A 14,522-nucleotide genomic window follows, 5' to 3' on the forward strand; every position below is an offset into this window, starting at 1 on the left:
CCTTTACCAATCATGGCCTCCTAATAACCCCCATCTCTGAACTGGCTCCATCATTCTGTTCTCCACCCCACTGAGAGCTGATGTGTGGTGAGCGTTCTGGCGCACTATGGCTGCCGTTGCATCATCCAGGTGGGGCTGCACACTGCTGGTGGTGGAGGGGAGTCCCCATTACCTGTAGAGTGCTTTGAGTGAAGTGTCTAGAAAAGTGCTATATAAGTGTAAAGAATGATTATTATTAAATATTACCTGGAACAACCTTGCATTTCACTAAGCTCATCTATTATTCCTTCTCTTACTACAGAACATACATGTATAAACGAATTCGTTGAGGACAGCTGGTCATCACATTGCAATTCATTAACAAGTCCCAGAGGCTGCGCCCTGTGCTGCAGGTGTCAGAATAGCCAATTAAAATCCATTTATCCAGATTTGTGAATGTGGGGCTCTTCCCCAGCAGCCTTTTCTCAAATCTAAATGACTGTTCTGGACAGTGTGAAGCCCTGAGCTGTCAAGCTGAATGAAACAGTGAGTAACAAGTAGATTGGCAGTGACTGTACATTACAGTAAATTATGCATTTTGGGAAGTATGGGAAGACTTGAAGTGCTCAGTGAAAATAAAGACGCTGTTAGTCGGAGGTGAGAGACCAGCTGAGCATGTGTTAACCCTAGCCACCCTCCTGCTGCCAAGACTGGGGTGTGTCTCCCTCATGTTCCCCATGCTACTGGGCTAAAAGCCCCCAGAGTTTCACTGCCCTGGTAGTGCAAAGGCCACAGTTTCTACTAACATTTGATGGTGTTTTTAGTCTTGTAATGCTGGTGATGGGAACATAAGGACTTCAACTGAAAAGGTTTTCCACATCTCAGACACAACCAGGAGCGACAAGAACTGGAGTTTTATTCAGAAGCCAGATGGTCGAACCCTTATCTTGCCCACTTTCTCTTACTGGCGTGCAAATACCCCGCTCCCTGCTGACTCCCTGGTGCGGTTCAGTTGTGTCAGAGCCCGACCACACTGGGCTGCTGTCTGAAGCGAATCATCTCCCCCTGACTGCTCAAAAGCAAACCAAACTGCAGCTTTTCCACGTCGAAGCTGTGCCCCTTCAGAAAAGACGGTTTCCTTTTTGTTAATAATGGCTCTGTCCGTGTGCAGACATGATCTTGGTTTCCTGAAGCTTTTCAATTCCGAACCCACTTTCATGACAGACCTTTTCAAAAACCTTCTGGAAGTGGTAGAGGTTCATGTCCCGTGCTTTAGCTTTATCTTCTATCCTAGCTGCTTATCCAAATAATTCTACCAGGATAGTTGACCAGTTAAAATGCCATTTAGATTTAGTATTCTTCGCATGGTCCTGAAATGTAGCTGTCCTGTAACTATTGTTTCTATACTTGCCTGTAACAGAAGTAAGATCTAATGGGTCCTTAGTCTCCTGCTTGGATTTTGTCTCTCTTTTTTCAATTATATCTGTAATTCTGTAGTCCGTTGCAGCTCCCATCCTAGGAGCTGGAGGTCTGCAAATAACACCCTTCATATCCTTCTAGGTGACAGGGAAAATTGATCATTACTTGTTGCTCTTATTCGTTTCACTTCCCATAGGAGAATTAACCTATCAATATAGTCCTTCCTCAAGAGAATGTGTATATATGTGGTCAATATTTTGTTGCATTTCTCTCTGAAGGATAGGGAGCTCTCTCCAGGTCCCAGGCACCACGCAGCACAATTGATGACGTACTACTGCCATCCTGTGGGCACAAGAAGCATTACATGAAGTGCCAACTGCTGCGTGGTTGGAGAGAGGAATTTCTTGCACTCATAAAGCTTTAAGTAATGCATGAGGGCAGCATATAATCATTAAAAATGCACAAAATCAAGTCAAAGCCTGTAAGATCAATCTGCGCAGTGGGTTCACGGTGAAGACATTACTTGAAGAAGGAACACGTTGTAGCGTCTCCCACTTGCCTTGGGAGTGTTGCAGCCAGAGGCGGGTTACATTGTGTACACTGTTCACAGGGGGTTATTGCTTTTAATCTTCACAGTAGTGTGCTGGATACGGACAGTCAGGTGTTGGATTGCATTCACTAGAGCCACATGAGACAAAAAACAACTTTTCATTTTAATTAGCTGGGGTACTTTTAGAATCCTTCTGTACCCATTGGTCTGAGGTCACATTTCCAAAGAGATGAGACTGTAAAGGATGACCTTATCCTCCCAATACACAGCAGGTACCTCTGGTGATGCTGTAGACAGTGAGGACTCTCCTCATCCTCCAGACACACAGCAGGTACATGTGATGATGCTGTAGACAGGGAGGACTCTCATCCTCCAGACACACAGCAGGTACATGTGATGATGCTGTAGACAGGGAGGACTCTCATCCTCCAGACACACAGCAGGTACATGTGATGATGCTGTAGTCAGGGAGGACTCTCCTCCTCCAGACACACAGCAGGTACATGTGGTGATGCTGCAGTCAGGGAGGACTCTCCTCCTCCAGACACACAGCAGGTACATGTGATGATGCTGTAGTCAGGGAGGACTCTCTTCCTCCAGACACACAGCAGGTACCTGTGGTGATGCTGCAGTCAGGGAGGACTCTCCTCCTCCAGACACACAGCAGGTACATGTGATGATGCTGTAGTCAGGGAGGACTCTCCTCCTCCAGACACACAGCAGGTACATGTGGTGATGCTGCAGTCAGGGAGGACTCTCCTCCTCCAGACACACAGCAGGTACCTGTGGTGATGCTGCAGTCAGGGAGGACTCTCCTCCTCCAGACACACAGCAGGTACATGTGGTGATGCTGTAGACAGGGAGGACTCTCATCCTCCAGATTCACAGCAGGTACCTGTGGAGATGCTGCAGTCAGGAAGGACTCTCCTGCTCCTCCCAATACACAGCAGGTACTTGTGGTGATGCTGTAGACAGGAAGGACTCTCCTCTTCCTCCAGATACACAGCAGGTACCTGTGGTGATCCTGCAGTCAGGAAGGACTCTCCTGCTCCTCCCAATACACAGCAGGTACCTGTGGTGATGCTGTAGACAGTGAGGACTCTCCTGCTCCTCCCAGTACACAGCAGGTACCTCTGGTGATGCTGTAGACAGTGAGGACTCTCCTCCTCCTCCAGATTCACAGCAGGTACCTGTGGTGATGCTGCAGTCAGGAAGGACTCTCCTCTTCCTCCAGATACACAGCAGGTACCTGTGCTGATGCTGTAGACAGTGAGGACTCTCCTGCTCCTCCCAATACACAGCAGGTACCTGTGGTGATGCTGTAGACAGTGAGGACTCTCCTCCTCCTCCAGATACACAGCAGGTACCTGTGGTGATGCTGTAGACAGTGAGGACTCTCCTCCTCCTCCAGATACACAGCAGGTACCTGTGGTGTTGCTGTAACCAGTGAGGACTCTCCTCCTCCAGACACACAGCAGGTGCCTGTGGTGATGCTGTAGCCAGTGAGGACTCTCCTCCTCCAACTTTGAGGATGGCTCTGACAGAAAGTCTCAGCTAGTGTGATAGCACACTTATCAGAGATTCGGAAGCAGGCAGGTGCAATTACCATAGGAAACACGCACGCACCTGATATAGTTTGGCCCTTCACGTAGCCCCCAGTTAATCTAAGAAATAATATCTTTTCATGAAATTCGATAGGGATATAATAAATACTTGTAACACAGCCATTTTATTAATGTGCAAGTGCATGCACACCGATCTCCAGCACCACCAGTCACTCGTTGTTTGCTGTAGTGGACAGCAGAGGGTGGAGCAGTATTGCAGATATTTCATGTTTCCTCAGTGTGTTGCCACTAGGGACTGCAGAGCTGATCATTGGTTAAAAGAATATTATTGAAAAATACAGAGCACTGATAATCAACATGCCCCTTCATTAAAAGCCAGGTCCTGGATCTCCTCTAGTGCTCTAAAAGCCTGCAGGCTGGGTTTGCTCCACCCACAATTCAGAGCAGTTATGTTTCTGTAAAGACACAGGTCTTGTTCACACCAGACACGGTTTCTGGGTCACTGCAGCTGTCATGTATGAGCTGCACAGAGCTGGGTGAAGTTGCTTGGAAAGTAATCCTTCAGTGGTTTCATCTTGTCTTTGCAAACTGGGTAATTCCCATGGGAGAGAATGCTCTGTGCCAGACTGAGGATGTTACAACGCTGTCTGTCCTGTATCTCACTCCGGTAATAATGCCTCGTTGGGACTAAAGTGCCAGCTGGGCTGCTGCAGGGTTACAGGCAGAAACATGAAGGATGAAACCCGGGGAGGTTCAGGGCTTCACTCACAACGACACACCGAGCCTGAGGCAGAGCTGTGGCTTCGAGGCCCTTGGACACCTGAGCGTTTTCTTTCCGGTACTCGGCGTTCACAATAAAAACACATCGGAATGAGACTTTCTCAATGCTTTATTAGGTACAGACGCAGTCAGAGCCGGGTGCAGGGATGGAGATCACAGCAGAGGACCACCCCAGCGAGACAGTCAGCAGAGCAGGAACATGCACAGGGTCAGTAAGACAGCAGGGGTCAGAGGTCAGACATACACATGAACACATACAGGCACATCGGAGAGCGCGGCATCAGCCGCCCGTAGCTGTCAGTACTGCTGGCAGGCCTGAGGCCCTGCTGACGGCTGCTGAGTCCACTGTAGCTGAAGACAAAGATCTTTTCTTTTGGGGTTAGAGGTCGTTGTCCCGCATGAACAGTGGGCGTGGGTGTCAGCAGCAGTATTGTCAGGGTCACGGGAAGGAAGGGAGTCAGTAACAGGGCCAGTATCGAGGTCAGTGGCAGTACTGACATCAGTAGGCAGGCTGTGTTGGGCGGTATGCTACAGTGGAGGTGTCAATATGCAGTGCGATGTCCTCTAGTCTTAGATCACTGCTGTGCTCAGGCTGTTAATCAACAGCCACGTGTTTGAGGATTAAAGGTCATTGTTAGAAACAGTATGGGGATGGGGATGAGGGTCAGGGATAGCGGTCAGTAGGGTGGACAGAGCAAAGGCCAGGACAGTTATTTTCAGCAGCAGTGTTAGGGTCAGGGATAGCGGTCAGTAGGGGGGACAGAGCGAAGGCCAGGACAGTTATTTTCAGCAGCAGCAGTGTTAGGGTCAGGGATAGCGGCCAGGACAGTTATTCTCTCTAACCCTGGTTGCACTCTGCTAGGCTCACGCTCCTGGTCAGCGGGGAGCTCAGTGCTGGGTGGCTCAGCTGGCAGGAGAAGGAGTGCCCCGAGCTCCACTGGGCAGCGGTCAGTGACATGAGGCTGGTGAGAGAGAAGGTGCCGTCGGGCTGGCGCTGGGCCGCGCTGGTCTGGACCGCGGCACCGCTGCGCGCCTGGCCATCCTCCGCCCAGGACACGCTGACCGAGTCGGGGTAGAAGCCCTGCGCCAGGCACACCAGGGTGGCACTGCCACGCTCAGACAGCTCCCGCTGGGAGGGGGGCATCAGGGTCAGCGTGGGGGGGCTGGAAGACTGGCCACCTGGAGGAAGAAACCATACGCTTCGTCGTCATGCTGATCATCATCTTCATCTTCACCACCATTCTCATTTGCTTTGTAAACCTACAGCAGTCAAGCAGCGAAGAAGGGCTTTCTGCTGGGCACTAATCCCAACAGCCAACACCCGGTTTGCACATAATTTCATTTTGTAATTAAAAAGTCACTGAAAACAGAATCACAATGAAGTCCAAAAAAGGTTTATACAGGTAAAATGTTCAGCCAGACGATTCTCACCTTACCAAAAATATTCATCACGTTTATTTTTTAATTTTTATTACTCATTAATATCATGGCTGGCTGTCCATCTGTCCCTATATAATATTGCTCTTTGGACTTTCCAAGAGGTTCTGAGAAACCAAGAGCTAATTATCCCAGCTTCTCAATGTACACACCATTCTTTCAGTACTAACCGTGGTCTCAAAAACTTGAGATCTCACCTAAAATCACAAAGGATAGCGGACAATGAGCACAGCTTCCACATTAATTAGACATGAATATTGATGTGAAGCTCTTGAGAGACCGAGTGCCTTTTCATGTGTGAACTACCTGGCAGAAAACTGTCCCGTGTGTGTATTAAAAGGGGAAATAGACTTGGAATATATTTATATTATGTACAATATAATAGACATTATATGTTATATTTTATAAATTATACAGTTTATGTGCTGCATCGAACTTCTTTTAACATCTCAAGAATACACCTTAGCATTGACTACGGGCTGTTTTGCATGCGGTGGCGCTGGTAATGGTATGAGACACAAGCAGACTGTTTCAGGTCTCGTCAGAAGACCGAACGGTCACCCTGATGCCTCTGACCATTGGCTGTCACTGTCCTGTGGATTAAAGATCGGCCACAGCAGGAGGGCTCTCCAGCCCAGCGCCAGGGCTTCGATACGAGACACAAACATCAATCGAGTTGCATTTCCTAGTCATAGTAAGGTTAAGGTTTTGAGGTGGGTTCCTAATGACGATTACAAACAAAACTCCGCTTTCCTAGTGTGGAAAGACATTCCCATACAGTGAGAAAAACAGTTAATTTCAGGGCTATCCGGTCTAAACTACTAATATCTGGTGTCCGATCAAAAGCTAGAACCACCTCTTTAGAGTAAATTTTAAATATAAAAATGGAAAAAATAAAACTGTCGGTTTTCTATTGTCTTGGGTTCAGATTGTGGGACCCTCAACAGCCCTGCTGAATGCTGAATAACTGAATGTGTGTGGTTTTTGGAGAAAGAAAACAGAAAGGGAACATCCACACTTAGAACAGTACAAAGGTGAAACGCCTCTCTGCAGAGTGTGTTTAGAATCTTTATCTACTTTAGAGTCATGACCTACTCTAACACTGGCCGTCGAAAAGCAGAAAAATCTTGTAAATTGCTCAGGGACAGATTTTGTCTCTGTTTCTGGCACTCCTGTGGAGATCAGGCTCAAGGACCGGGTACGCTCACTCACCGACATCAAGCCTCGTTCCCCCTCCAAAGACTGTCACCCCCACAGTGACACAGAGCCGTACAAAAACCCTCAGACACAGATCAGGCTGCACCTGTCTTTCATGAGCTCTCAGCTCACTGCAGACACTGGGCATAGGCAGATTCAGACCCCAGATACCATCTCTCTTCGAGTTAAGAACACTTGCTCACAACAAATGGGTCGCTTGCTCCAGATCCTCACAAGCCTTTTCCAGTGTCAGTCCACCCCTCTGCAGCTTGCACTTGTGTCCTGTGGTTTCTCTGCTCATTCTGAAGAAGAGCACTGGGCGACCTTTGTCAGTGACTTTACTGTACTTGTATCAGGTTCCCTTGTAGTCTTCTCTTTAAAGAGTCTGAGATTGAAACAGTTCGGGACAGTCCTTTAATCCCACAATGTATCTGGTTGCTCTTCTCTGCACAAAACAAACGGTAACCAATCTCCCTCTTTTCTAAAAATGCACCCACTCAGCAGGAGAGGCCATTTTAACCAATTCTGCACTCAGGAAGTCCAAGTTCCCTAAAAACTAAAGAATAAAAAGCTCTCTGAGCTGGGTTCAAATACTTGGCTCCAATCGGATAATCTGGAACAAGTACCTCTTGCCTGGCACATGCTCTTTGTTCTGTATGTTCCTCATGTCTCCTCTCTCTCTCCTGGACTATTCTTTCCTTTTAATTCAATTCAATTCAGTTCAAGGTGCTTTATTAGCATGACCGATGGGTACAATCAGTGTTGCCAAAGCAGATAAAAATAATGATATTCACATTAAACAAAACAAAAAATAAAAGTAATTTTAAATCTACAGACATATTACAACAAAGACATATTATAAAATATTGACATATACTGTCTTGATCTGATCTTATATGGTGTCTCTCTGGACTGTTGAGTGACACTTAATCATTTACCCCAAACTTAATTAACTAAGGTAACCCAAAGTAAACGGATTGCTTTGATCACAGACTCTGAACCCCCTACATCTCAACAAACATCCTCTTTGCTTTGAGGCTGGAAATGTTTACGCTGCCAGCTGTTTATACTTATCTAGACTCCTACAGACACTTCCTAGTCACGTTTAGCTGTAACAATATACAGTACATATATACACCGCTGTTGTAAATCCTTAGAAATCGTGCATTGTCCTTCAAGCAGAAACACACTCGGTGCCCCTGTCTGTGTGGAGTCTGCATGTTCTCTCTGTGGTCTTGGGATTTCACTACTAGAGTCTCCTGCCCCACAGCTCCCAGGCTGTATTCCAGCTTTGAGGTCCTGTGTGTGTGGAGTCTGCATGTTCTCTCCATGACCAGGTGCTCCAACAACTTCCCACCTCCCAGAGACAGATTTCATGACCAGTGACTAAGGCACTGACTTAAAGCAACAGAACCTGGGTTTGATACCAGGTTCTGATTCTGAGGTTCTGGTGGTCTGGTGACTTTACTGATTAGCTGACAATGAGTCAATTAGCAGTGTGAAGTAGAAGTAAGGTTTTGGGCCCTAGATCGACAGATCTGGGTTCATATCCGGGTGATATCACTCACATTACTGTACCTGCTAGTAAACGCCCTCCCTTGTTAATTAAAGTTTTCCGAGTTGTCATCGTAAGTAAGATTCTGATATCAGTGTAAGTTGTACAATGTATTTTAAAGATGGAGAGGGTTGGTCAATGTAATGGTTTTGGATTATCTACTACATCACTTCATATTGACTCTTGACCTTGAGCTGCTGTGACCACAGATTTGTGAAGGCTGCAATCAGTCTGTAAATTGCTAGATGATAAGATAGGTTTCTCCTCACCCTAACTATGCTGTATAAATAACAATGAGAGTTATGATCGTACAGTACACCACAGCAGGCTTTGAGTATGCTGCTGATGCTCCTAACACACCCATGTTGTAAGTCCTGATTGTGGTTAAGATTAGTGCTCATGAGTGTACAGTACATATTCGTCAGCTTGTTAATGTTAATGAGTGTTAATAATAACAGCAACAGAAGCAATAATAAATATCACTCACCCAATCTGATCAGTTCACAGCAATCCCCAATCCTGTGACAATATCCGCAGTGCAGGACCTGGCTGTTGAGGAATTCTTATTATTAGGATCTGGAAGGCCTTAATCCTTTGAAGGCCTGAGGTAGGACCAGTACAGTCTCAGCAAAGGCTCTGTCTTCTCTCCATTGTACTACTGCAGTCACTTTCTGCAGGCTGTGTGTTTCTCCACTGTACTGCAGTCAGTCTCTGATGGCTGTGTAGTCTTCCCCATTTCACTGCCCCGCTGCAGTCAGTTTTTGTACGGCCGTCTCTCACCGATGTCACACTGTGGTAGTCTGAGGGACAGCCGTGGCAGGCGCAGTAGTAGGTGGCCTCGTCCTCCTGCTGAACGCTGGCGATGTTCAGATATTCCATTTTGCCAGAGGACTCTTCAGAAGCAGTAAATCTCTCTGGCGTTCCAGACCCTCGGGTTGAGTCATACAGAAGGAACCGAGGAGCACTGCCGGTCTTCTGCTGGTACCAGGTAATAACCCAGCTCCTGTGACTATCAATAGCACAGGATATTTTAGCCGAAGCTCCGGGAGACACAGACAGAGATTTCTGCTGGGTCATCACAAGTCCCTGGGAGCCTGTGAGGGAACAGAAGTGGTTTTAATTCATAAAACATACATCACAAACTCACAAACCTTTCCCATTACCCTGTCAGTAAATGTCACAACAAGAGGCAAATTAATGATCTACTGGCCTTCTGAAGAAAAACCAAGGACACTGAAGAGTCTTTGTAAAATGAGTAAAATGTTGGATAATGCCCAGGTAGCTAACCAGGAGTCACAGTTCATACCTCTGTAGATTTATATTCAACACAGTGGAGTTCAGTAACTAGCAGTCAATTGCTTGCTGTGCTGTTTAGAAGATATTATAAATGTAAGATTGAGTGTAGAGGTAGCTCTTACCAGGGAGAGCGAGCAGCAGGGCTGTGAGGAGAGCTGTGCTGAAGACCATGGCGTCTGACAGGACTGCTGAGGCTCTGGAGCTGCGATGGGACAACAGGACTGATACACCGCCTATTTAAAACAGCTCAGCCCCCTGGGAACACAGACAGACCCTCCCACCCGGGGTTTCACAATCTTCCACCAGGTTTCAATTCACTGATTTTCCACATGGGGAACTGAATCAAAGACTTATTGCAGAAACGTGCTATCACACACTGCTAAATTCACATTCTAATCAGACAAGGGGAGTACCAGGATAGTCAACGTGAAGCCTTTTAGCTAGCAGGACTAGGGACTATCATGCTGTGAAAGAGAGCTGTCATCCATAATAATGTAACACATACGGCCAACATTACAGGTTGTGCGATCTGCCAGCGTGGTGACGTCACCGCCCTTCCCTGTGAATAGCAGGGACCTCAGCCGCCGCCACTGGGGGGAGATCTCCCTTTAGCTCAACTGGCTGGTTCCCTGTTGAGTGATGCCGGAGGCTCGGGTTTGAGTCCCCGGTGGTGGGGGGCCGACCTGAGGCGGGAGCGGTGAGGGCACATACCCACGTAAACCCGAAAGCACTAAAATAATAATAATTTCTTATACTTACATAACACTTTTTCTGGACACTCCACTCAAGGGGATTTACAGGTAATGGGGACTCTCCTCCACCACCATCAATGTGCAACCCCACCTGCCATAGTGCACCAGTGCACTCCCCACACACCAGCTCTCGGTGGGGAGGAGAACAGAGTGAAGAAGCCAGTTCAGAGAAGGGGGTTATTAAGAGGCCAAGACTGGTAAAGGCCAATGGGACATTTGACCAGGAAGTCAGGGTAATACCCTTGCTTTTCATCAGAAACGCCCTGGGATTTTTAATGACCACAGAGAGTCAGGACCTCAGATTGACATCTCATCAGAAGGACAGCACCTTTTTACAGTATAGTGCCCGCGTCACTATAGTGGGGCAATAGGACCCACACAGATTGCAGACGAGCACCCCCTACTGGCCCCACTAACACCTCCTCCAGCAGCAACCTTAGCTTTCCCAGGTGGTCTCACATCCAGGCACTGACCAGGCTCACACCTGCTGAGCTTCTGTGGGCTGCCAGTTGTGAGCTGCAGGGTGATGCGGCTACTTGCATACGTCTTCATCCTATGGGTTCATATGGCTGCATCAATGGGTTCACTTATCTAATTCTATCTAAGTTACAGTACTTCCCTCTGGTTTGGAGGTATACTATATATCAAAAGAACCGGCTGTAAATAAAGGAAATTGGTGTTTTTAATCTTTTAATACAGAACAAAAGGGCCAATTGACACGAAATGTTTCAAGAGAAAGGAAGCAATTCAGCTAGCCTTGCTCATTTGATAACTAATGTCTAATCCATCTCAATATATAATCAAATTGTGTCTTTGCTCCGGAAGCAAAATTCAATTAAATGGCTAATAAAGTTTTTATTTTCTTAGAAAACTCCCTTATCCAGGGTGAAACACAATATTTAAAAAGATGTGCAACAAGGGTTAGGACGCACATTACAAAATCTACCATAAAATAACATGATAATAAAGCTGCATTAAGGTATTAGTAACAGAAAAATTTAATCATGCCCTGGTAGTGTGGAGTTAAGTAATGTAGACACCTCAGTAGTAACAGACAAATATGAATATGCCCAGGTCATGTAGAGCAAAGGTGGTAATGCAGACAACCCCATTAGTCAGTAATATGATAATAGGACATGCCCAGGCAGTGTGGAGTTAAGGTGGTAATGTAGACACCTCATTAGTAAAAGAACAATAGGAGGATGCCCAGGCAGTGTGGATTAAGGTGGTAAACTAGACACCTTATTAGTAAAAGAACAATAGGAGCATACCCAGGCAGTGTGGAGTTAAGGTAGTAATGTTGACACTCCATTGGGAACTGTCCAGTGTTCACTGTGAATACTGTGAAACTGTTTTACTAGGTTAATTAAGGGGGGAGTTTAGTGAGGTCAGATTGCACAAGGCAAGAGTGGGGTTCAGCCAAGGTACAAGGGTTAACAACCTTCTTTTACTGCTCTTATGAGCAGCCCTGGGATGGGAAATTATCACACACAGTAAATACATTGGTTTAACTCTCATCTAAAAGACCTCCAGCATAACAGAGTCCCTGGTCTCCATACTGGGGTGCTAGACTGGAAATTCTGCTCCAGATGGAAGAGCACCACCTACTGGTCCAACAAGACCCCTTAGAACAGCAACCTGATCTTCCTCGGAGGCCACCTGTCCCAGTATCGACCAAGCCCATCAGTAATGACCAGGCCCACCAGTACCAATCATGCCCATCATAACTGACCAGGCCCACTAGTACTGAACAGGTCTATCTGTACGAACCAGACCTACCAGTATCAACCAGTCCCATCTGTAGAGTCCAGGCCCACCAGTACTGACCAGGTCTGACAGTACCAACCTTGATCACCAGTACAGACCAGGCCCACCAGTATCATCCTGGTCCACTAGTACCAATCAGGTCCACCAGTATTGAACAGGTCCAATAGCACCAATCTTGCCCAGTACTGACCAGGTCCACCAGCACTGACAAAGCCCACCAGTACCGATCATTTTTCGGCTGGTTCTGAAACAGTCTATACTCCTGTTGCTTCACTTGACTCACGACGAGCTGTGGGAGGTGTGTTGGGCAGGGCGAGATCCTGTTCTTTCACTGTGGACCGAGGATCATCAGAGGGGAAGGGAATACTGAGAATCAGGACATTGGAAAAGCAATTGGCTCAAAAAATAACTCTCAAAAGAAATGCCACTGCATGAAGAAATGGAAAAGAAGCTGTAAGTGTTGTGGCCAGAGCTGAAAGCCCAGACATCCAAGCTTTTATGCCTTATATGGGGTGAGAAACGACGGTTAAAATCTTTACTGGTGAGCGATGACAAGACTTTTATTTTATTTTTATAATGAAGTCATTGTGGTCCAATCAATGACATACCAGTCAGACCCTTACCTCTCTCTTCTGTTTCTTATCTTACAAGGTCCCTATGGCTTGAATAGGGGAGGAGGCGGGAGACCCCAGCTTGTCCAGGGTGCAGATGGACCCCAAAGCTAAGTGGGTAAAGGGTACGAGATGAACGACCACTGCTGAACTCGGCATCTTATTCTCTGGGGGATTTTCCAACTCAGGAGCTGTGAAGTGCGAGCAGGTCAGCGATCCAGCTGTGGGTATGGCTGTCAGAACGTGGGCGCGGAGTTTCAGTTCCTCTGTGGCTCACAGCTGCTCTCTCGTACTGGAGTGTTTCTGGCAAGGGACAGTCCCTGCCACAGCCACCGTGCCAAATATAGACCGGCTTCCAAGACTCTGTGCAAATTAGGGGCAGCAAGTTGCAACAGTAGACACGAGAATAAGATTTATATAACTATATTGACTACATTTTATATTCAGGACAATACAATTTTGTTTTCTTAGCACCATTCCTGCTTAGGAATGTCAAAAAACTCACAATATTAAAAACAAGAGTCTTCGAAGCAAAAGCACGCTGCAGTTACAACGCATTAAACAACACATCGTGATTTCTTACACAGAGTGAACATTCATTCGTTAATCGTCTGTCCCTCTCTCCCACGGCCCCCTGTGACTGACTGGAGCAGGAGTGTCTCGGGAGACCTCAGGCTCGGTACTGAGCCACGCGCTCGTGGTGACATCTCTCCAGTGGTCTTGCCTTACTTCCTTGATCTTACGGCCTTGATCTCTGACAGGCTGATATTGATCTTGCTTTTCCGCAGGTTTCTTCCACTTCTCGGAATGGCCTTTAACTCAGCTGCACTAGACTAGGCCCTCACTAGAAATATCACCGGATTGAGGCACTGCGTGGGAGAAATTACAGGGCTCGGCCATCGACGTGTCCAGGCACAAGAAGCAGTCAGAGGCAGCTGAAGCAGCCCTCTCACACAGAGGGGAGAGAACTGGGACTGCCTGTTGTGTCCGGAGCTCTGCTAGCCTGGAGCTCGGCGATGATATATATACTGTATATATCCCAACATTAAATCTCCTGCCGGAACTAACGAGCTCAGGGACGTCTGATTGAAGGACTTTCAATCTAGACTACAGACTGCAAAACACAGGTAGCACTATATATATGACATTGGTTCTCATTCTAAAAACCTTATAAATGGTTTATGGATCATATTAATAAGAGGTGCCCCAGTTTGGAGTTGAACCCAGAATTCAAGAGCAGTGAGGAAGCAAGACAAACTGCCTATTCATAAAAGTAATTAATTTCAGCTGTATTGTGTCAAAAATGTCAGGACATATTTCGGTTATTGCATATTGCATAGTATAAATGAAGAGGTCTTGTGTTCAAATTATATACAACTGCACTATCAAGGTCTCATTTACAGTATTGCCTACATTTGTTTATCACCACATCAGAACGATATTGACGCTGAGAAATAAATTCTAGAGAAGAGTAAATACAAATATTTTATACAAAGAGGCTGAAGGGAAAGAATATGTTCAGTCTTGAACTAAAGTACTGTAGCATTCTCTGTAATCGCTCCGTCATCATGCGGTCCCGTTCAGTTCTTCACATTTAGGCCCTCACCAACATGG

General features: G+C 46.6%; 1 protein-coding gene across 1 annotated transcript; it reads right to left on the minus strand.

Annotated features, from left to right (window-relative positions):
- Positions 1-4,384: 4,384 nt before the first annotated feature.
- LOC102688633 (immunoglobulin lambda-1 light chain-like) lies at positions 4,385-9,977 on the minus strand. The gene is made up of 4 exons (XM_069178578.1): positions 9,901-9,977; positions 9,281-9,576; positions 6,943-6,982; positions 4,385-5,472 (listed from the first exon to the last, which is right to left on the minus strand). The coding sequence occupies exons 1-4, from the start codon at positions 9,947-9,949 to the stop codon at positions 5,132-5,134; spliced, it is 726 nt and encodes a 241-aa protein (XP_069034679.1). The 5' UTR covers positions 9,950-9,977; the 3' UTR covers positions 4,385-5,131.
- Between the last annotated feature and the right edge of the window lie 4,545 nt (positions 9,978-14,522).

Source organism: Lepisosteus oculatus, chromosome 2, assembly GCF_040954835.1.
Source record: "Lepisosteus oculatus isolate fLepOcu1 chromosome 2, fLepOcu1.hap2, whole genome shotgun sequence".
Taxonomy (NCBI): Eukaryota; Metazoa; Chordata; class Actinopteri; order Semionotiformes; family Lepisosteidae; genus Lepisosteus; species Lepisosteus oculatus.

Coding starts and splice junctions, on each gene's coding strand:
- LOC102688633 (XM_069178578.1), bottom strand. CDS start 9,949: ATGGTCTTCAGCACAGCTCTCCTCACAGCCCTGCTGCTCGCTCTCCCT. Junction 9,577..9,900: donor CCTGCTGCTCGCTCTCCCTG/GTAAGAGCTACC, acceptor GTTCCCTCACAG/GCTCCCAGGGACTTGTGATG. Junction 5,473..6,942: donor GGGAACGAGGCTTGATGTCG/GTGAGTGAGCGT, acceptor TTCTTCCTCCAG/GTGGCCAGTCTTCCAGCCCC.